This window comes from Pleuronectes platessa, chromosome 9 (assembly GCF_947347685.1).
Source record: "Pleuronectes platessa chromosome 9, fPlePla1.1, whole genome shotgun sequence".
Taxonomy (NCBI): domain Eukaryota; kingdom Metazoa; phylum Chordata; class Actinopteri; order Pleuronectiformes; family Pleuronectidae; genus Pleuronectes; species Pleuronectes platessa.
This window is the reverse complement of record NC_070634.1, coordinates 13,442,010-13,465,563: the sequence shown is the minus strand read 5'-3', so window position 1 is coordinate 13,465,563 and position 23,554 is coordinate 13,442,010. Positions and strand designations below refer to the sequence as shown.

The window sequence follows — 23,554 nt, the reverse complement described above, 5'->3', positions numbered from 1 at the left end:
GGAGATATTTGATTTGGCTGTAGTATGAGTGCACGACTGCTGAAGTCACTGTGCAGCTGTCAGCAGATATGCAGACTCACATATGACAGGATGTCATTGTGATTTCTTTGATTAATCTTTAATCAACTGTGATTAATTATATTGACAAAAAGCCAATAAAATGAATCAAAGGAGGGGAAAAACAATCCGTGAAATTCCTGAGAACACAAAAAGGGAAACATCTGACAGAGTTACACTGATCATTCGGACGTCACCAGAAGGCTCACCTCATCTCACTGTGCATACATGAGGCCGTAAGTAAGAAGAGCAGAGATACAGTAGGTTGCATTAGACACAGAGAGGAATGCAAGAAAAAAAGATATATGACATATGAAGTATTAGATTGGTAGAAAGAGATTAGGAATAAAGTGATGCATTTCCCTCAGCCGGGACAAATAAAGGATTTCATTTCAAGTCCAAACCCCTTAAGTCTCTAGTGTCGATCACTTTAGAGGAGTTCTATCTGTGTCGAAGAAAACAAAAAGATTGAACCAGGCGACACACTTAAAAACAACAAACATGAGCACAATTAGACAACAGTATTAAACATTATTCATCCAAAACAAGAGCAGCGTAGGTTACTGTTCACACGTATAAGAGCTTAATCATCCTGATGTTTGTTCAGTCATTCACTGGCATGGCAAGACAACTAGTCCTCTGCATTAGGAGCATACAGGAAGTGCACATTATGTACACTCAAGACACAAATGCCTGTCTCAGTAGTTATTAAGGCACTGACGTGGGAGGGGTGAGAGGAAATACAGGCGTGGTTATACTGAGGTTTGTATGCACAGACTGTGTTTCCAGCCCAGGACGGAGAACTGAACAAGAGTTTCCACAGGACTATACAATACATACAATATGTCTTTAACAAATTATGAGCAGCCCTTACACACACAACACAAACAACTCATATCCATGGTGAATGTGTTTTATGTCCACCTCTGTCTGCCAGATATACTACTGCAGGATTGAAAAAGTAAATTAAGGAAATGGCGTTTGGATTATGAGGAAACAAAAACAACAGGAGGACATGTGGCTCTTTCATACACCCAACAATAACAGTATTTCCATTGTGCCATCTCAGCGTCAGGTCCTGCACACATAACAAAAAACACTCTTCACAGTCCAATGAAACAGACTTTTCATAAATTGTCTCTTAGAAAAAAGGAAAACACACTGGATACACAACCTGACACCCTTATAACCAGTGACAGTTTTGTTCTGGCGATCAAATCTTTGACGTGACAGTTTTGTTCTGTGGCTGAATGGTTGGACAAACCATGGTGGGCTGGAAGCTCCTCACTATTTCAGGCATTGTAGGACATTTCTTCACTGGGTATCAAATCCTTGTGTGGTTTCCTGAAGGTCCACTCTGAACAGCATCACATTGGTCGACAATTATTGAGCTGCAGGTCAAGTCAAACTGTGGACAGTGATGAGTTTAATAGCTTAATAGCTGCATGCTGAGGAGTCTACAACAGACGAGGGATTGGTTGGTTGATCCTGGTCGGCAAACATGTGGAGGAAGGACGAGGAGAGGCCTCTCTCTCCTTGTTGTTCATGGAAAGACAGAAGGTGATAGCCTCCAGATGAATATCCATCAGGGATAAAAGGTTTCCATTGAAGAGTTTTTTTCCTGTAATTGTTTTGCATGGGCACACGATAATCCAACTCTGGAATAAAAATGAGAAAGAGGCACAGATTTAAAGGCAATAAAAGTATAGTTACGTGATGGAGATTTAATCGTCACACAACATGTTTATAGCATGTCGGTTACAATAGATAAGATGATTCATGCAGGATTGTATGCTCCCATTCAATAAAAATAATTAATGAGCAAACTTGAAATTTCAATTTAATACACACAGCTCTCCTTGCAATATATAAAATCATATGAATTTGTATCAGATATGCAAAATCTTTATTAATATGTATAAGTTTCTAAATAAATATATATAATATTTAGGGCTGTGAAATGATTAAAATTTTTAATCAAATTAATCACAGGTTTCTATGGATTAATCATGATTAATCACATTACCGATTTTTTCGGAATATTTTTGTGAAAACAAGATTTATGACATTTAACTTTTCTTTTGTGCTGCAACTCAGCAGTTCTTCAGCAGTTATCATTGCTTTTCCATATGGAACATTAATATAATCTTCATCCTAAACAGAATTCGGGTTCCTTAGCCATTGTGTGGTTGAATAAAACTTTTTTTTTTAAATTAAACAGAAATTATTTGAGCTTCTTAGCCATAGGATGGTTGACATTTTTTATATTTTTTGTCACACAACCATTAACCACACCATGATACAATCTAATGCCTCTAAAGGCCCTCTTAGCTACTCGTTCTTTAGCCAGTTGGTGAGGCAAACTAACTTGTTCAAATTCTCTGACAGTAAAGCTGACCGCTTCTTTTGCACAATGTGTCCGGCGAGTGAGTCTGGTTTGGCGCATTCCACTTGAACGCCCCTCGCCGACCAACACATGCTTCGCGTTGCGGTGGTTAGGCGGGTATTGCTACGGTGAAACGATAACGTCTTCTCGCAGAGTGTGCATATCACCTTGGTTTTACTGAATGTTCGATCTTTGTTTTTTTGGAACACGATCTTCCCGTCCAGAAGGTCCTCAGGTTCATCAGAATTATCCATGTTGTTTGTTTGTTTGAATGGCAGCTGCCGTCTGACTGCATTAGAGCGGCGACTAGTGCAGAGGCAGCGGAATTGGAAGGTCCTTCTGCGCATGCGTTAAATGCGTTAAAAAAAAACAACGAATTAATCCTGTAATTTAATCATAACGCGTTAACGCGTTATTTTTCACAGCTCTAATAATATTGAAAAAAGTTGACTGTTTGCTGGATCCCTGATTATATTGAAATGTACTGTTAGGTTTAGTTTTACTCTATTAGAGGTTTATGTTCAATAACTTTAAAATATATGATATTGCTGTGACTGAGGTGTACAAGTTGTCAGTGAACATGTCAGAAGTCCATCAGTTATACATCAGCTAGATATGACAGTGAGCTAGGTGAGTAGGTGATTGGCAGGGAGCCGACAGGGGGAGTGTTGTTATACTTCCTGTCTACGGAGGGAGTTGGATGAAATACTAACTAGGAGCACATGAAAGCTTAGTTCGGCTTCTGTGATTCTTGTGTCCTTGAATAAAAAGCTGGACATTAGCAGCAGAGGCCTCGTGGCTTCGTTCCTGAGGGACGCTACAAAGTGCATTTCCAGTCACAACCATCATAAATGTTCTTACCGTCCCATGAGAGGCAGGCGGCTCACTGTTTCCTCCTGACCACCTGTTTAAGGTGGAGCTCACTTTCTGCTGCGACAATAGGCACCTCGTTCTTCAGATGGTACGAGATAAGGTGACTTATGCTCTCAAATAACATGTCTTTGGTTCGGACCTGTGCAATGAAAAGCGAGAGATAGCAGGGGTGTAAATAATCATGACGACTACAAACTGCATGAAACGTTTTATAATACCCTTCCTTTTAAATATATATTTTTGGGCACTTTGACCTTTATTGATAGGACAGAGTTCGATTGTGATAGGATGAGAGAGCGGGGAAGACATGCAGCAAAGTTGCTGGGTCGGAATCGAACCTGCTTCTGCAGAGAACTAAAGAATCACTTATTATTTGGGGGGGGGGCGAATAGCTCACCTAGTTGAGCCAGCATCCCCCTACTCTGAGCACCCCTGATTATACATGACTAAAGCTAAAAATGTCCCTATGATCAATGGTCAGTGTTTGATTGAATAGCTTGATTTTAGTCTATTTTTCCTTCCCTGGCTCCATATTAATTATTTTGACATAGTTTTCACAGCTGCATCACTTGCTATCAGACTCACCACTCCCTCAGGGTCCACTAGCAGTAGGTGTTTGGGCAGGCCACAGTGCATGCCTGTGAGCACATACTGTCCCGGGTTGGTCGTGCTCTCCCGGATGAGGAAATCTCCGTCCCTGACCAGGATTTTCTCCGCGTCCCGTCGGCTCATGCGGCTGTGGTACCAGGTCTCCCTGCGGAGCTGATCCTCATTTGGGGCCACAGGGGCTCGGCGGCGTGGAGGGCTGGGCCACTGGTCCTCCAGGATCCGTACGCCTCCTCCCCCTCCGACTGTGGTGGACATACTGGAGCCGGCAGCTCCGCCGCTGGCCTCATGGAGCTTCAGGGCGTCCTCAAAGGGCCCTACAGCAACAACAATTCACAAATAAAAATATTTTAAACACAAATGTATTCTTATAAAAAAGTGAGACTATCCTCACTATATGTGTCAGAATATGTCACACGAAATCTCAGGACTTACTCATGTCAAAGAGATCTTTCTTGGGACTTTCGGGTACCCTCCCCGCTTTATGTCCCTGTGCCAGTGACTCCAGGTTTTCCAGACTCTGGGTGTTTACATACTGATGCTCCTCATAGTCTCTGCTGCCAGGTGGTTGGCCGTCAGCACACAGGTAACCATCTGATGTCAGGCCTGAAATAGACAAAAGGTTTCTGTCTTCAGGGACATGTAAGACTGACTCTGTGTTTTTGTGTGTGCGTGTGTGTGTGTGTGTGTGTCTGTGTGTGTGTGTGTGTGTGTGTGTGTGTGTGTGTGTGTGTGTGTGTGTGTGTGTGCGTGTGTGTGTGTGTGTGTGCGTGTGTGTGTGTGTGTGTGTGTGTGTATGTGTGTGATGATGAAAGCAGTTGCAGTGTGGACTGGATGTTTATAATGTCTTGATTATCATAATGCTAGAAAAAAATAATAGTTTCAGTGTCAAAATGTAAAACAGATTTGGTTGTCTGAACCATATTCCTCATATCAATGTGTTGTCGGGAACTGTCTGTGTCATAACTTCCCTTCTCTGGTTACTGGACTATTGATTTGTACATTTATTATTAAGATCTTTGAACTCGCTAACCTGAATAAAAAATACAGATCAAATTGTTCGAAATGAAACTTGGCTTCATTCAAGGCAGTCATTTGATTCTCATTCACAGGATGTGAATGTGTGGGGGGGTGTCTGGTTCTACCTCAAAATGGTTTCCTTCATATGTTTTCAACAGACCATAAATATATATAAATATATAAATAAATGTTAAAAAAGACAAATAATTGATATAAACCCAACAAAATTAACCAACTGACAGACATGACAACACCATTGTGGCATGGATGGTCTCACATGCACTAAATTCTTCCACAAAGATAATATAAATGATTTCTCAGGATCAACAAATCCAAATGGAATTCAGAGAATCTTGAGGACGCTCTGAGCTCGTCTCCTGAAAAACTACAAGAACCACAAGCTCCAGCCTTTAAATGACATTACAGCCTCTAATCTGAAAGGCCGTTCTGATTACAAATCATAAAGATTCAATCAAGTGATTCTGTAAAGAGACCATCCACTGCTCTTCTGTCTGTACCAGAGTGTATGCAAATGTCATGATAAAAATCAGCAGCATGAGAGCTGAGGGGCAGGCAACTCAATAACAATAACATCCGACAAGCCCATGAAAAAACACCCAAACCCAAAGATTAGGGGCCTAAGGGAAGATAGAACATTGGAACCAAAATATTCAAATTCAAATTCAAAACAACTTTTTCTGTCCCAGAGGGCAATTCAAAATATAGAGCAGTTTGCTGACCTTTTAAAAAAACAATCCCTCTCTTTAATAAAGCAAGTGATTAAGTTTCTCCCTGCTATCGCTGCTTACTGCCACAGGGGGTCTCACCTGAGCTGCTGCTGGTCTCAGTGTCCCAGTGAAGCTCATAACAGAGCTGACCAGGAGGGTAAGACGTCTGCTCCCTCCTCGCTGGGGAACCCATCTGCAAACACACATCACACACCAGAGGAACACATGATAAACACATTACCGTCTCTGTAACTGAATGGACAACTCTCCTCTCTCGTCCCCACATAATAATGTTGTGAGGCACTCTGTTTGTAACATTAGCTACAGTGTGTCACCGTGTTTTCAAGGAGAGCCAGAGAGAGAGAGCAGTGTTTGCTCTCACCTGGTAAACAACAGAGGAGCTGAGGCTCTTCTCCTAATCAAATCTGTCTTTAGCAATTATGTTGCAGGCACATCAGGACGCGAGAATATTTTCATGCTCCCGTTGTTTGTTTAATTCCTTTACAATGAAGATTAAATACACCAGTTTGTAAGGGAGATATGGGAGTTTAGCTCGAGTCTGGCTTCAATCTCTGTTAAAGGAGAGTTATTCAGTGCGTGATAAAGAACAGAGGTTGACATGTTGTGATGTTACAACCTCAGATTTAGATACTGCAGTGGTAGAACAACTATTCAAATGCCTATGTGACCTATGTACATATGTGAGGGTCAAAGGGGGGCTAGAGCCAATCCCTGCTGATATTGATTGAGAGGTGGGGGGTAGACCCTGGTCGCCAGCGTGTTGCAGAACTGACAGACAGAGACACTCTTGCTTCTACGGACAATTTAAAATGTCTGGACTGCTGGAGGAAGCTGGAGAATCTGGAGAAAACCCACACAAATACACATCCAGGATTCAACCCCAAGAGCCTCCTGCTGTGAGATGACTGATGCTGTGCTTTTTACTTTGTGACTCTAGTCCAAGTACAGCAATATATATGTATATATGTTTTCAAATGAACATACTTTAATAAGGGTTTAGAAAAATATTTAGATTTTGAAGTTAATTGATATTCAACTGATTGTCATCTTCCTTAACAAAATACTTGTGATTCTATTGAGCTGCTAATGTTGGCATTTTTATTATAGCTTTTACAGAAGCACTTTTGCCAGGTGGCCAGGATCCAGAAGCTGACCCAGAATAACATTGTCTCCAGAGGCACTCACCTGTGTGTTCTTGCTCTGGGGCTGTGTGTGGATGTGACCCAACAGGGACCCACTGGGCCGGAGCCTGGAATCCACCACACCCCCAACAGGAGGCTCCTTCCCCGGGATGCTGTTGTAGTAATCGTGCTCAGAGAAGTCCTCGTCCTCTCCCCACATTGGCTCCTCTGGCCTGACAGATCTGAAAGGAAGAACATAGATGTAGTATGAGTGACAGGAGCTACATTTCTTGATTAAAGAAAATATGATGAATAATCCACTCAACTACTCCTATAATTGAAAAAAAGTATTGTTCTGAGTTATATTCATCATAAAAATAACGATCAGGAGAGCTGGGTTCTCGGCTGGATCGTGTCAGATCAAATGTCTTCTCTGTATCCGAAAGTGATACCTATAAATCTGCCAGATATTTATATAGATCACTGGAAACCAGAACAGAGGAGAACAACAGCCTGGAGCTGTTTCAGATCATGTCATAAGTTTTGGATCATGTCACAAGCATAAAGAAGGAGCTTTGTTCTTTTTTAGGGATGTCCCGATCCGATATTGATATCGGAAATCAGTCCGATATCAGCCAAAAAAGTGAATATCGGATTTTATCGGACTGAATCTAAAAACTCCGATATAAGCGCTCCGATATAAGCTGTCCATTTACCGCTACAGGACTTCTATAATAGGTGACTCTGGTTTGATCACACTCAAACACAGTAGGTGGTAATGCCCCTTAATTAACGTTGGTGCCGGCCGCGGAAGAAGAGCGTCTCTGATCCAGCATGCACAGCCCACGTGATCACAACAACGACAACGTGTGTGCCTGCAGCAAGGTGTAGTGATGTCGGCTGTGTGGAAGTATTTCGCTCAATTGGATAGACCTACAACCAATCAGAGCAACGTAGTATGTGACGTATGCTAAGCAACGCATTGTGAGTTATTTACTAACCCGGGTTCACACCGGACGCTTCAGCGCAGCGCCAAGCCTTAAATAACAGCTGGCTCCCATCCACTCCCATGTTAAAACTTTGTGCCGGTCACACCGGAGGCTGAAGCACCGCGAGGCAGCCTTGGCGCAGCGCGGTGCTTCAGCCTCCGGTGTGACCGGCACAAAGCCGTGCAGCGATCTACTGGATCAACGGGTGATATTATTAGCGCTGCCCGGCGGTTCAGCGTCGCTTCAGTGTCCGTTGTGAACAGCCAAGCGCCGGGGCGATAGGGATTAGCGCGGTGCTCTGGCGTCGCCTCCACGTTCTGTGTTCCTCTTTCAAAATGAATGCGCTGTCGATGTCTTCTAAAACAGACTCAATGGCAGCATCTACACATCTCAGCTCGCCAGCGGCAGGCATGTTTGTTGAAAACGAATTCAACCCGAGGGCACTTTGGTGACGTGGTTGATTACGTCACCGTTGATCATCTGTCAATCATCGTATAAAGCCCGCCCTGACAATCTGATTGGCCCAGTCCGGCCATAATTTTTTCCCAATGGAGCGACCCCAGACCGAACTGCCCGACCAAATCTGTTGTGGGCGGGGCTAAATTCGTCTGGCATCCAGGCTATGACAAACTACCACGGGACAGCAAAAAGGCAATGGCCATAACAGAAAAGATAGCCCAGTTTATTGTGCTTGATGACCAGCCCCTGTCGGTGGTGAGTAATGTCGGGTTTAAACGCTTAATGGAGCACCTCGAACCTCGCTACATTATTCCTATAGTTTTTGTTGTTTTTGTCCCTGCCCACAGTTGTTTCCAACATATGCTGACAGTAGAAAAATAACTGAAGTGAACTTGAATTGTTTGCACTTTAAAATTTAATTTATTCTATTCAATTGTATAATGATGTTGGTAACCAGTGGTTATTTTGCACTTTAAATATAACATTTTGTTTTCATTGGATTTGTTGAGGTAATACTCTTTATGTTGAAGGTTAAAATTTATGTAACCAATTGGTTAATAATACATGGGTCAGTTTTTCCTATACCTACTGTTGCTGACTATTGTTTTCTGTTATATCACTACAACATCAGTAACAGTAACATCACTTTATCAAGCCTTTTCTAACATTCCACACAACAAAATAAGGAATAAATATATGTATGATTTGTGCCTATATCGTATCGTATTGATATCGGTATCGGCCAATACTCAAGGCTACAATATCGGTATCGTATCGGAAGTGAAAAAGTTGTATCGGGACATCCCTATTCTTTTTGTATTTACAAAGGTGAGTCGCGTGTTGCTGCTGCAAGGAGTTGTGGGACAGCATTACCTCTGTTCCTTTTCATAGAGAATGGACTCATGTATCATATTCTAAAGGAGATCAAAGATTTGCAGAATTCAACAAGCTCTTATCGTGGCTGCAACTTCGATACTTCCAAGTCACTTCCCTCAGTTATGAAGAATAAAAGATTACAAAAAAGATTATGCAGCCACAGTCAAACAAGTCTCTCTGCAATGAAACACCAAGAAACCTGAGATTTGTACAGTACATCAGGTTTTTACTGGGGGAAACTGCAACTAAGCTCTTTAGGAAACATTTCATATTCATACCGTCAAACTATGTATGACTGATTATGTCACGAAGCAAACGTCCAGAATCTTAACTCCTCCTGTGTCGATCTTTCCTGAAATAACATCTAGCTCCACCAAGAGGTTGTGTTTAGTTTGGATTATGCAAAACACAGTCATCTGAGCATCAATCTGAGCTTGATAGACGGGTGGGGTACAAGCCAATGAAGAACTTGTCAACTTTTGGAGCAGATTTGATTGAGGGTGTGGATTCAGGAATATGTTATTTCACCCTTTTTAACATTAGGACAAGATCCGGCACAGAGAACTAACATCTACAAACATGTGAAATATGGTGTGGATGTGGACAATAATCCAGATTTTGTGAAGCATTCTCAGCCATATGATCTTTATTCAGTTACTGTCAGGTAACAAATTAAGTTTTTTAAATATCTGTATTAAGCTTCTCTGTAAATGTTTATTTTCACTGGTTCACAATGATAATTGCGATTGATTTCTAAGTTAATTGCTAGTTGTTGAACTATAATTTCAACTTTATCAGAGAAGATTTTATTTCTAAGCCATATCAAGTGATAAAGTGACCAATCAGGCCTGGTGGAAGTATGTTCTCTCTGATCCCTTGTTGTCTATAATGATATCACTCTATTGAAGTCAGTTTGGATGTTTGTAATATAAACTACTAAAAACTAGACTAGAAAAGCTCTCGTTAAATACAGACCATTTATCTTTAATGTCTCTTCCTGATTGATATTTTCTTTTTAATCTGTATACTATATTTGTATTCTATCACAATTTAGCTGTTTAAGGAATGTACTATAACCAGTGATCTCTTAGCACCTGGGTTCTTGTTGTTCCTGCAGATGTACAGAATAATTTAACATTGTGACACCGCTCCACAGATATCACGGGCTTGTTTTTATCTGTGCATAGACGTCATGATTTTGGCAGGAGTGTGTGTTACCTCTCTATAGACGCCATGGTTTTTGGAGGACTGTGAAGGTATTGTTTGAACTGCAGCTCGAAGGCCTGGCCGATGGTGCTGATGACACCCTGGGCTAAACCATCGGAGCACTCCAGGATATGACACGCTGAGGGAGACAGAAAAAAAGTGTATGAGCTAATATTAATCCTATAATGTACATTATTTCCCCAAACCTTTTATGCTAATGGGCTGATATGAAGCAAGAAATGTAATAAGTGTCATGGTGAGGTTGACCCTTTCATCCAGCGAAACTTCGTAGGGGAATGATTTAGTTTCCTAATGAAAAAGGGCATACCTCTCTGATTCACTGGGTCTTTGGCCACGTACGCTACATAATCAGGCGTATCCTGCAACAGACAGGAGGAAAAATTCAATTAGACCACATAAATTAGATGTATGTAACTACATTATGGCCGCCATTGACCCCCGGGTCATGAGATTGGAAACTAGTAAAATGCAGTCCAGTCAGATGTCTGCCAAAAATGTCCGTTCCAGCAGCAACAACACCAGGGAAAGAGAGAGCTAGGAGAGAAATGCTGCACTCACTGTATCTCCCCCTGAGGCAAAGGAGATGGACTGCATGGGATGATGTGCTATCACCTGGAAGAGAGAGACAGAGGAGGAGGTTTGTATTTTCTAACAGTGATAAACGGCAACATGGAACGACAAACAGGCATGAGGGGCCAAAATCTATCTAGGGTATCCTCGGGGTTGATGCACTTATTGTAAGTCGCTTTGGATAAAAGCGTCAGCTAAATGAAATGTAATGTAATGTAATTTAATGGTAAGGGTTTGACCAATACACAATTTGAAAACTAAAACATAAACAAAGTAAAACATCACATACACGACTGACATACATATTCCTAAACATTATGTGATGATGACAGCTATTGATTAATATATAATTGATTAATATATTAGTTATTTATATAAAAGGGGCGTTTAATGTGAGATTTTTCCTCTTCCTCAGTTCATGGAATGTGAAACGATATATATTTTGCTTTTGGATTACTCTGAAATGAGCAACTTAACTAATCTTAACATTTTCCATTTAAAGAAGAATTCAGTGACTTCCATAGGATTTTGCGCTCAGGTGAAAATAATACAAAAAATCCTAATTAAAAACAAAAATTCACTTATTTAGCATTGAATTTACTCAATTGACACATATCAAGGTTGAAATTGAAGAACTGGAGGAATAAACCAAATGCTAAAAATAACACGTTCACACATTTGTAGGATTTCAATGTGATTATGGTGGCCTAGGATTTGTATTCATATCAGTTGTAGTTTTTACAATCAATAAAAGTATATTTGGACAATGATATCCCTCCAATCTCTAATCCTTTGAGGGTCGTGGGGAGGCTGGAGAGGCGGGTTACACTCTGGACTGGTCACCAGTGTATCACAGGGCCAATAGAGACAAACAACCATTCATACTCTCATTAAAACCTACAGACCATTAACCTAAACCCCAATCTGCATGTCTCTGGACGGTGGGAGGAAGCCAGAGTAGCTGAAGGAGACGGATGTATCATAGCATCATCTAACCTGTCGTGTGGTAGGGATGAGCAGACCGAGGCCGTCTGTGGAAATATTGACTGCGATGGTCATGCCAGCAAATCGCAGGTTACTCTTTCCCATAACAGACTGCAGAGCTTTGTTCACGGCCTGCATGAGATACAAAACATATATTAAACTGTGGTTATTTCAGAAAATGTCAGCCTGTAATTATTGTTTATATATTAGTATAGAAAGCCTGTACAATAAAAGGTGGGCATCTTCAATCATATTAAATCATTCAGGAGTCCTCACACAAGTTGCACATTTACCAAACCATAGCGATTATACTCTGTGTGGTAAATTCTACACATATACTTCTCCAACAAGGTTAAAGCCATGTCAGTGTGTGAGAGAAGTATTTGCAAACATGCACATTAGAGTTTCCTATTCACCTTCCTCCTCCACGGCCCCTTTCCTCCTGGCACAGCCTCACAGAGCCTGTTGATGGCTTCCCTGATTAGGGAAATGAAAACAGGTCAAAGGTGAAAACAAAGTGGGGAGATACTGGGTGAGAGGACATATTTATGATCTCCGAATCATGTGGATTTATGGCGACTGTGCAGCCACATACACTCTTAACCAGGACTGCCTGGCAGAGGAGATGTTGCATCGAAATGAGACCTTCCTGGTTTAATTAAGGGCAAATGAATAAAACGGTTGCTGGGTTGATTACGAGATGAAAACTGCTTAGCTCGGGGGCTACAGACAATTTTGCTGCATCATAATGATGGACACATTTTTCAGGTTAAACATGAACAGAAGCTTAGTGTTTCATGCCTCGGGCTAAAGTCAGAGGCCACAGACCCGTCACAGTTCAAAGCTCAAGAGGAGGTCCCAGCAGGGCCTGTTAACAACGCACCAAAGCACAGATCTTACAAAAACACAACAACATTTATTATGGGTGATTGTTTATCAACCTCGTGTTTAAATTCCAGTTAGATTAGATACATAATTTTGATGAAAAAGATAATTTTCTTCTGCTTCTTTAGGGCATCAATATTCACGTTTACTTTCCAGAGAGCAATTATCTCTCCAGATTTGTCACAATTGTGTGTCGAAGCTTCTGTAACTCCTGGGAACGTCTGCTTAATGGGCGTTTAAAGCTCCTCTTCCCTGTGAGGACGATAGCAGTGAGTGAGGCTTAATGTGGATTTGAGGTAGGAGAGCTTCTCTCTCTCTCTCTCTCTCTCTCTCTCTCTCTCTCTCTCTCTCTCTCTCTCTCTCTCTCTCTCTCTGCCAGGGGACAGCAGGGACAGCATTCGAAGAACCCAGCTGCCCCTATCAAGTGGCTCGTAAATATTTAAAAAGCAGCATCACGGGCCCCCATCTCGGGTAAAAGGTCTTCTCAGGGATTTTGGACAAACAGTATGATGTTCGAATGACTCATGAGAAGGCAGAGGGAGAGGGAGGAGGAGGAGGAGGAGGAGGAGGAGGAGGAGGAGAAGGAGGAAGAGAGATGGGTTGTTGTTGTTTTTTTGTTTGCAGGCTCAATAATTTCCCTGCAATAAACTGCTGGGCTTCATTATCACTGGTGTTGCTGTTTAACACTTTGACGCCATGAGTACTGTTTGTAAAATGCACTCTTTTGGAATCCAGGAGCTGAAGTGCGTTTTTGTTATTCTGACGACCACTGACTGAATTGTTGCCGTTTTCTTGGACTCTGTTAAATTGTATAGTCATGAAACAAAATAAAGGCCCCTTTCTATAGAAATACAGGCTCTGACTTTGAATTAAATGCCGCCATACTTTATAAAGTACACAGAATCAACCATGTTTTGGGGATAATTCTTGAATTTGGGCCTTATATGATCTTGGGGTCCCTCTGAATAAACTGTGACACCGTTGTGGCCCCTGATTTCTTAAAATCCAAGATCCACCACTGCAGAAACAAATATCTCTTTTACACCGAAATAAGCAGTTTAAGCATTTTTTTTTTTTAATGTGGTTAAACTTGCTAAAAAAAAGGCGATTGCCTCCTTCCTGATTGCCAATAGAGGGGGTTGCCTTTCCCTGGGGGTCTTTTTCGACGTCACTAATGCACCGACACCTCGCCTATCCTAACCAAAGTAATTTGTTCACCTGTGTATTACTATCGAACCTGTGTATACAGCAGAATCAATTTAAACCAGGAGTGAATGCCGATTGGTCCATTCCCATTGAAGACAAAAGGCAGATATTAGTGGGTTTTTGTGACCAGTGGAAATTAGACTAAGGGCTCCATCAAAACTGATTCATCATCATTGCACAAAAACACTCCTGATTAAAATGTCATTATGCAACAACCAAACCTGATGTACACAGCTCAGGCTCAGTGTGTTTCCTCCCTTTGCTATGTTTGTGTTTTGAACGCAGCCCTCCTCCTCCTCAAGAAGCTACAGCCACAGACATTATCCTGCAGGGTGCGTTCAGGGGCACCACTTCAGCTTTCCACTGTCATTAGCGAGCATCATAAATAATGGATCCCTCTCCCCTCTCTCCCTCTTTTCATCACTCCATCTCTGCTGTTCACCCCCTCCCTCCTCTTGCACTTAAGCTGTGGGCTCCGGTTACTACCGATCGATTGCGGAGGAGAGAGAGAGGAGGGTGAGAGACGGAGAGGGAGAGCGGGAGTGTGCACTTCTCCCATGTGGGTGAGGATTGAGATGAACCCCGGTTTGATAACAATAACACACCAAGAACCTGAGGTGTAGGTTTGTACGTGGACATATAACCTTGGGCACCACTAAACTCACACTGTGAACAATGCGCACGTCTGAGATACCATGTTGCTGCCATCATGCAGAATCTACTTACTTTAGATTTGAGAAAAAACTGTTAATACTTGCATCAGCATCACATTTCTACTGCAACCAATCGATCAAGGTTTGGTGAAAGAAACTAAAAAAATCAGATTTGTGTTGCTGTCAGTTGATAAAGGGTTAGAGTGTTTACATCAAAGCTTGGGGATTAATATGCACCTGTTAAAGTATACAGGATCTTTATACTGACACGTCAATGATCAGAAAATGAAAATAAGTCATGTATCATATTATAGTGGCTGGTAGTTATTTCCATCTCATGTTGGATCAGGTTCTCCTGACTAATTGCTAGCAGCAGAGACAGTTACCGGCAGCTTACCTCGTCACCTGAGTTCTCGTGTTGAAGTCCAGGGAGCGCATTGACTTCAACACTTCCATACAGCCCATGTACTGCAAACAGAAACAGACAACAAAACAAGTTTAAATATGGCCGACACATCTTTGTAGAAGCTAAATATTTATTTCAATATCCAAATACTGTGAGTGTACGTTTTATAAAAAATAAAAGCATGACTATCTCCAAGATGGAGGTTAAATTGAAAACTGAACACAAACTCATGGAACGTTATTGCTATTGTCAGCACTGTGGTGACTCTACTATGTAAAATTATATAATAATGTTTGTAAAAATCTTCTATTGCAAAAAAGGCTATTTCCAACTAAACACTATAATTGGCTCAAATCCACATGTTGGTCATTAACGTGTATGATTGTTGTGAGCGGCCTCCTAATGGTCATCAGGTTGAGGTGCTAATGGCGCCTTAACTAGATTGTCAGCACTAAGAGCTTCAAATCCTGGACAAACTGTAGCTTCTTTCATCCTCTGGAGGCTGCTGAGGGTGAGCGTGTTTGTGTCCTGTGTTCAATCACTGCATGTTGCCATGTTCTGTACATCTCTGCAGGTTTAAATGAAAACATGTAGTAAATATGTGCCTCGTTAAACTAATAACTTTTCCGATAGCATAAGTAAAATTGTTTATCTATACAGCAAAATACAACCGGACATTTATGTTATTGATAACAAAATAACCTGTCAAACTACATGACAGTTACAGTGTTGTGTGCAATGTGTGAGTTAAATAAGCCAATACAGGAATAAAATAGATACCTAAATCAATCCCACAAAAACCACATGTTTATTTATCCAAAACATTTTATCACTATTTGTAAAACAACATACACTGTGCTTATATCTATCTATCAACAGTTTTCCTTTTCTGTGCTTCTCCCCATTAAAAAGACTTCTTATGAAAAATAAACACCTTTTGTGATTTGTAAAGTCTTTGTCAAAGTAACTTGATGCTACATAACTGACGTCCTGTCCACTACAGTTCTACAGGCTAAATCAATGCCACATTCAGTGTGTAGTCCAGGGTTATTACTGTCCTGAGTACAACCAACAGCAGGCAGACCACACCGCAGTCTCACACACAAACACACACACGAAAGGAGAGAGAGCGACAGAGAGAGAGACCTTTGAGCTGAGAGCCTAATGAGCTTTCTAACCAGATTTGGACATGGGAGGGGGGACGGGGGAGGCGGGGGTGTTTCCATCAGGAAAATTGTCTCCTTTTTTTCCTTCCCTCTCTCTCAACCAATGCCTCCATTGTCACTCACTCATCTGCTGATGCAATGCATCCCTCCTTCTATCACTCCATCTGCACTTTTATCCTTTCCAACTATTCCAGAGACTACAGGGCAACAGAACTTCCAATAACCAGGTTTACACGGAACTGAATACACATATGCAGGATTTTCAAAGGTAAACCTGCTTAAAAAGACAAGAGACCTCTTTAACATTGTCGGCCTTTCTGTTTGGGCCAACTGGTTCTGACTGACAGGGAGCTGGTAGCTGTCAGGCACACATCTGTCGATTCTCATGTGTGGGTCGGTGCTGAGGTCGGTAAATGTGTGTTTTAAGACTTAAGCTGTTGGGGCAGCAAGAGTGAGATCAGTGAGCAGAGCACACTCAGTCATGCATAGGGCTTCGCTTTGCTAGCATCATTGGCATGGCTGTGCTGGGCTGTGTATAGCCCACAGACTGTATACAAATAATGATGAATCATTTAATAGTATTGATGGTTTATCGGCTACACGGTGGGCAGGTGATGGGTTTGTTTAGTTCACTGTGAGCGATGAAAGATGCCAAAGCTAAAGAAATGTAATCTTTACATTAATACTGATCTGAGCTGCAACAGAAAGCCGACGGCTGCAGTTATTTCACTTGGGAAAGAAAGCTTATTGTCTCCCTTCACACTGAGGACTGAAGCCAGATGTTAGTGGGTGTAAGTGGGTTTTTTGTCCAGTGTGAAAGGGGCTCAAAAGACATTCCTCAGAAATATAACGCTTCCTTTCTTTCTCTCATTCTCTCAGTCATTGATTCTTTCTTTCTCTCTCTCTCTGTGGCTTTGAAATAAGTCAGTTCATTTTTCAAGATTGTCAACGAAGAAAATGTCAATTTTATTACTTTATTATCTCATTTTCCAACTAATGCAGGTCCAGATCATAGACTGTATACAAAGAGGTCCAGACCGGGAAGCATGTAGGGTGTGTAACAATAAAGAGCTGACAGAGAGCAGACCGACAGCTCTTTTTTTTAACTTTAGTTCATCTTTTTGCAATTCATGTTATGAGTGATAGAGCAAAAATCCAAAAATCATATTACAGATATATATAATTTGATGAGGGAAATATTATGCACCAGATTGCGAGTGCACAGAATAAGATGACAGCAGTCTGGTTCTAACATAGCTCTCTAAATGATAACGGCTTTGGCAGCCGGACATCTATGTGTGATGGTTGCTGATGTGTCAGAGATGGCAGACGCAGACCAGACACGGAGCCTGACTCGACCACGAGGACACAGAAAGTGTTCGGGAGGAGGAAACTTATGCTGAGCATCATCCCAGCAGAGGGGTGGCTGTGGACGGACGTGTGTGGTGGTGTGCAGGAGTGAGTGAGAGAGGTGAAACAGAGGGAGGGAGAGAGAGAGAGCTGATTAAAAATGGCACAGCACAGCAGAAACCTAGTGTCACTTTGACACTAATACATGCAGCGACTACTCCTCCCTGCATGGATTTGCAGCTGAGTTGCACATATTCCTCTGCTTTAGCCACCGACTGTATTCACAGTGCGTTGCCAACGTCAGCTCACATGGGTCATCTACATTTATTGCAGTGCACGTTCAGAGAAGATAGAGATAAACAGTTAAAAGTCTCATAATTAACCAGCGTACGACGGCAGTACTCGTAGGAAAGCCCTGCACGGGAATTGAGGACTCGTCTGTAGTTATCACAGGACCCCTCCCACACTGATCCAACCGTCCTCTTCCACATCACATGATGCAAATGACTGTGATTAAATCTAATTGAATATAGGAATGAATGGTGCCTGTATAATGCCATTAGAAAGCATGCTTGGGCCCCAGACTGTGCTAATAGAGAGCATGTCATTAGTTTGGGGGGCAGAGGGTATGGTAACCCTTTGTAAACACAAATCACAAGCACACCCAGATAAAGACCACACAGAGTGATCTATTTGATTTCATCTAATCAACTAACTAACCTTCTATTGCTCCCTGCAGCCTAATCTTATTTACTAGAAAGAGTTTGTGTAAAAATTGAAGTGTAATATTTAAAAACATCATTCACACTTTATAATGATATTAATGAATGAGATTCACGATGAAGAGGGTTGTGGATCACACTCTACTCTCATGGCCTCACTGCGAACACGATGTAAACAATCCTAGAACCGCACAAAGAGCACCACTCCCACAGCAGCAGCAGTGTACTATCACACACAGGTTACATGCACCGTATACACAGTGCTGTGTATGCTGCAGACAATCTTCAGAGAACTGCAGCAGAATAACAATCCTTCCACACATAATTTCACACCTTATCTTTGTCCACCCTGATGCCTGTGCGCCATCCTGACGCAGTCCCACTACCAGCCACACCAAGCCATCTATCTGGATTAAATTATATATTCCCCAGCCTTCGCCACATGAGCTGCATAAGAAACTGTCTAGCACTGTAGTGTCCTTTTGTTTCCTAACCCAGATAGAGGGACCAGTAGCTGTGGTTATCAATATTGTAGCATTTGCTGGTTGCTGTGGAAAGGCAGTTGTTCTACAAAAGAAAAGTTTTTCTCCTTCTTTCTTCTGAAGCAAAAAGACTCACACATTAGTTGGATGTTTGACTTACAATGCATATACTGCATGCAGTTATAAGATGGCCAGTGACTCACCCTGACAATGTAAGAAGCTCCTGGTCCTGCAATCTTCTTGTCAGGGTGCAACCAGCCCTGGGAGGGTTTGTGGATGAAGCCGCCCTTCTGGTGGAAGTCTTCTCCCCCAGGCCACATCCCTTCCACCCTCGTCCTGCGGTTCATTCCTGACCTGGAGTTGCCTGAAACACCCGGGCTCGCCATGGCCTCTGTAGCCCCGAATCCTTGACTCCCTGGACTGGCAGAGCTTGCTACCGTGACTGCTCTCTGGCCCCGGATGGCCTGTAAGGAACAGGGGGTGATACACACAGGGTCACAGGAGTTAAGCACTGCCGCAAGACTTGCCACTGGGCCAGTGGCCGAGGTCACACCACTGTGCCTGTGTGAAGTTGAGGAAGGGGAGCTGGAGGCCTGGGAAGGAGCTGCTGCCGCCTTGCCCGAGTCCTTGCTAGAGCTGGAGCTGGAGCTGGAGTTGGATGGGCTCCGGCTGAGCAGGGAGTTGGAGAACTTCCACTGGGGCATCTTTGGGATGAGCATGCAAAAGGTTGTGGTGGCCTCCTGCTCCCCATCAAGGCAAGGGGAGTCAGCCAGGGCTGTAGCCCCAGCAGAGGAGGTCCTGGCGCTGGAATCCAGAGTAGGCAGGGGAGGCAGAGGAAGGCTCTGGGCGGAGGAGCGGACTACCGGCGTGGCCACGACTTTGCCGCTCATGGCTAGGCTCTGCATCAGGTCGTCGGAGGAGGTCACAGACTCGTTGCGAAAGCGGTCATACTTTGGCTTAAGGAGCATGCCCGGAGGAGCCGCCTGAAGCAGGAGCTGAGAGGGGGGGGGGGGATAACTGTCAAGAGGATGAATGGGGGAGAGGGGAGAGGGGAAGTGGGGAGGAGGGGAAGGTGTGACAGAAGAGGGGGAGAAAACGAAAGGAAAAAAATCTGCCAGAGAGAAGCCTATATTCCTGTCAAAGTCAAACAAACGTCTGGTCCTCTCCCGTTCACGCACACAGACTGTCCCACTCTCCTCATGCCGCTCTCCTCTCTATCGGGCTGGCCTGCCTTCTTTCACTGCCTCAGGCTCGCTCGCTCTTATACTCCCAGTGTCTCTCTCTCTCTCTCTCTCTCTCTCTCTCTCTCTAGATGATGTCATTTGGTCTATTAGCCCTGCCCTGCCCAGCTGCTCTCAGACTCTATTAGCTAAAACACATCTGCCTGATCCACCCTGCTCTCACTCTCTGCTTCTCTCTCTCGCACGCACGCACGCACGCACGCACGCCCGCACACACACACACACACACACACACACACACACACACACACACACAATGAAGAAACCTGTAAACCAAGCAAATAAAAGAAAGCAAAAATCATAAGGTTATATTTAAGGTTACATTAGATTTCACTGATGGGTTAATAAAATGATAAATACATAAATGTACAAACAAGATTATTTCTCTTCAGGTGTAACATGCACAAAAACAAATATAATATACTGTGACAGTACCCACTGATATATGCAAATACAAAATAGAAATATTAACACAATAATTGAGAGTGAATCAATACAGGCGCAAATGTAATCCAATTATTTTAAGTGATTCTTATGAGAGTCGTGTCGAGTCATGCGAGTGTGATTCCATTTGCCCTGGTGATACACAAAAACTTAACAAAGGAAACAATGCAGCCTTATGAGCGACTACCTCTGAAAAAAACCACCCTCCTCCATCTGTCTGAATTCTCTTCCCAACTTCTCTCCCATACTCCTTCCCCGGAGAGCAATCAGTCATCTCAGCACGATCCTCACTTGCAGCCTGCCTCGTGTCTTTTTCTACCCCTTTCACACTTGTATTTCCCCACCTCATCACAGAAAGGTAATGTAAGGTATGCTTCAGTGGGCAAGACTCGGAGTGTGAAGCACACATTTGGTTAAGCAAGGATTGACACTGCACAATTTTTCTCTTTTTTCTTTTCTTTTTGGGGTGGTCAGATCACGGCCACAGGGTAAGAGTGAGAATGAGGTGTTGAAAAATAACCCAAATATCAGGAATGAGCCACGATGACCACAGAGGTATTTCAGGAAAAAATTTAAAAAGAGACAAGCGATGTTTGAAACATGCGTTCAAACATCATCTAGAATGGTTGTGAAATAACTGAGGCAGGGTCATTAGTTGCACAAACGAGGGGGAATGTACTAACTCAAAAATTCCACCCAAACAGACAAGGAAAGGCTCATTATGTTCCTGTCAATAGTGTAAATCCAATCAAGCAAGTTATTACAATTTGTTCAGTTGGCTGATAAGTCTGGAAAGTATCATCTTGTTTTCTGTTGTGACTCAAGAACAACTCAGAAAATAAAATCAATCTTTCCAAACAATATGTACTGATCGTGCTCTAGAATTCAGGAATGGATCAGAAAAACAAAGCTTACCTATATGTCTGAGTCTGAAGAGAAAAGGGGTGAATGAGATCCAACCCAGTAAATGTCCAATGGCTTTTTTCAGTGAATAATCCTACGATCACAGTACAAAACAACCGTTGCTGTGGTTGAATATAAATACCATTTCATTTCACTAGTCAGGAAACGCACATATCGAAAAACTGAAGCATCCAAGACGAACCACCATCGGAAGCCCTGTGACACCACCTCCACTGCCACCCCTACTTCCTCCAAACAGCCAATGACTTCTCGTTTGTTTTCCACACAGTATAAGAAGTTACTGATAAACCAGATGTGATCGATACATGTTGACAGACGCACGAGAAGCTGGCCTTCAACTGTACTCTCTGTCCTTTTTATCCTGACAAATAACTGCACTGTCAACACATGCAAAAATAAATGGGAAATGTATATACTCAAACCCTTATTAAATGGAGTATTTTAAAGAATATAACTTGGTACTAGGTTTAATTTTCAGACTGTGATTTAATTGCACTTGATGATACACAGCAGTGTTTCTCTGTATGTGAAGAGTTAACATATTTACCCTCTGACTTTGGTGCTTTGCATTTACAAGTGGAACAAACGACTCTGTGAATACACTGCCACTCATTAGCAGCTGTTACAGCGATTACAACTTAGAACAACATCAGCCCAGTTAGCTGCAGGACACAAACCCCTAACTAAAGTGTCTGGTTAAAATGTAAAAGAGAGTTTGTACTTACAAATCATTGATTGAGAAACGTAGTATTAGTTAAGCTTAGAGAAAGTGTAGAAAAGATCCCTGTGTAGAACTGAGTCACAACTTTAGGCTGTATATTAAGTCACAACACTAATGTTGAAAGGTCAACAAAAGGAAATGATTGAGTCAAGTATGTGTACAATTTAAATAAGAAAGTGATTTATTGTTATCTTCAGGGATACATTCTAGCTATCAAGAGCTAGAACCAGAGTTGAGCAGCACTTCTACTCGTGGAAGCCGGGGGTCATGAGGACTTCAGCTTCAGGTTAGGGAGTTGAACTATGTGATCCATTCTGTGACCATGTCTTTTGAAGGAATGTTTTTTAATGACAGTGAAAAGAACCACCTCGCTCATTGCTGGGGTTTGAACCTTCCACATCGCCCCAAGACCTCCATCTGTTTGAATAGCATTCCACCTGCTGAAGAGCTGACGGCTGAATGTATCAGGGGAAATCTAATCATCTGATGCACTAGGGGTCTTTCAATTTAGCTTTGAACCCACATGGTTATTTCTATATTGCTGTAAACATACGAGGTAGTAAGAAAATTACTTATACACCTTATCTATTTTAATTAAGTATGCTGAAGCACAGAGCCTGAAGAATAGAAAATGTGTGACTGTCCAATTGTTAATTATAATCATTTCTGAAATATTTTTTCTTTGTATTGTAAAATACAATGAAGTATGGAGTAGACATAAATAAATGAAAACATACAGTTTGCGATGACAAAAGGTATTTCTTTATTACTATATTTATTCATTTCTTAAAGGGGACATATTATGAAAATTCCACTTTTGTAGTGCTTCTACACGTTAATTTGGGTATCTGGCATGTCTACCGTCCCAAAAACTCTGGAAAAAAACAACTCCCGCGATTTGTTGTGGTTCCTCTATGTCAGAAACGATACGCTAGAGTGCGTCGAATTGGATAATGACCCGAATTGATGTCACAGTCTCGCTACCCCCCCCATTTATACTCAAGTCATGTTTATGTCCTTCATATGAGATAAATGGGAAATTCCCCAAATCCTGAATTATTGACAGATTATAGCAAATATGCTACTATATGATTCAAGGGAAATATTTGAAACATTTGAAGATGTTTGATGATATATACAATTAAGTGATCATATTCTGTGTGTAATGCTAAACTATGAAGGACAATTTTTTTTTCGTGTAGTCAACCTAAAGTTGCACTGTGTAGAATTTAGTGACATCTAGTGGTGAAGTTGCATTTTGCAGCTGAACACCCCTCACCTCACCTTCCCCTTCCAAACATGAAAGAGAATCTGTGGTAACCTTCAATTTCCATTGTTTATTTCTACATGTATTCAGTTATTTCTGTATCCATTCATTCATTAACACTTTGTACTATTTATACATATTGATGATTGACAGCAAACATGGCTGATTAC

The 23,554-nt window shown here is 42.0% G+C and overlaps 1 protein-coding gene across 3 annotated transcripts; it reads right to left on the bottom strand.

The window, feature by feature from the left end:
- Positions 1-96: 96 nt before the first annotated feature.
- On the bottom strand, positions 97-21,670 carry shc2 (SHC (Src homology 2 domain containing) transforming protein 2). 3 transcript variants are annotated; one of them, XM_053430172.1, is made up of 14 exons: positions 21,388-21,670; positions 18,991-19,804; positions 15,059-15,129; positions 12,334-12,394; positions 11,930-12,049; positions 10,922-10,975; positions 10,671-10,722; positions 10,355-10,481; positions 6,877-7,054; positions 5,770-5,863; positions 4,358-4,528; positions 3,902-4,239; positions 3,305-3,455; positions 97-1,715 (listed from the first exon to the last, which is right to left on the bottom strand). In XM_053430172.1, exons 2-13 carry the CDS (start codon positions 19,753-19,755, stop codon positions 3,327-3,329), a joined length of 2,160 nt encoding a protein of 719 aa, XP_053286147.1. In that variant the 5' UTR covers positions 19,756-19,804; positions 21,388-21,670; the 3' UTR covers positions 97-1,715; positions 3,305-3,326. The 3 variants fall into 3 exon arrangements, with proteins under 3 accessions (XP_053286147.1, XP_053286146.1, XP_053286148.1); XM_053430171.1 differs by having other exon boundaries at positions 18,991-19,782; positions 21,388-21,667; XM_053430173.1 differs by having other exon boundaries at positions 18,991-19,251; positions 21,388-21,666.
- Positions 21,671-23,554: the final 1,884 nt, after the last annotated feature.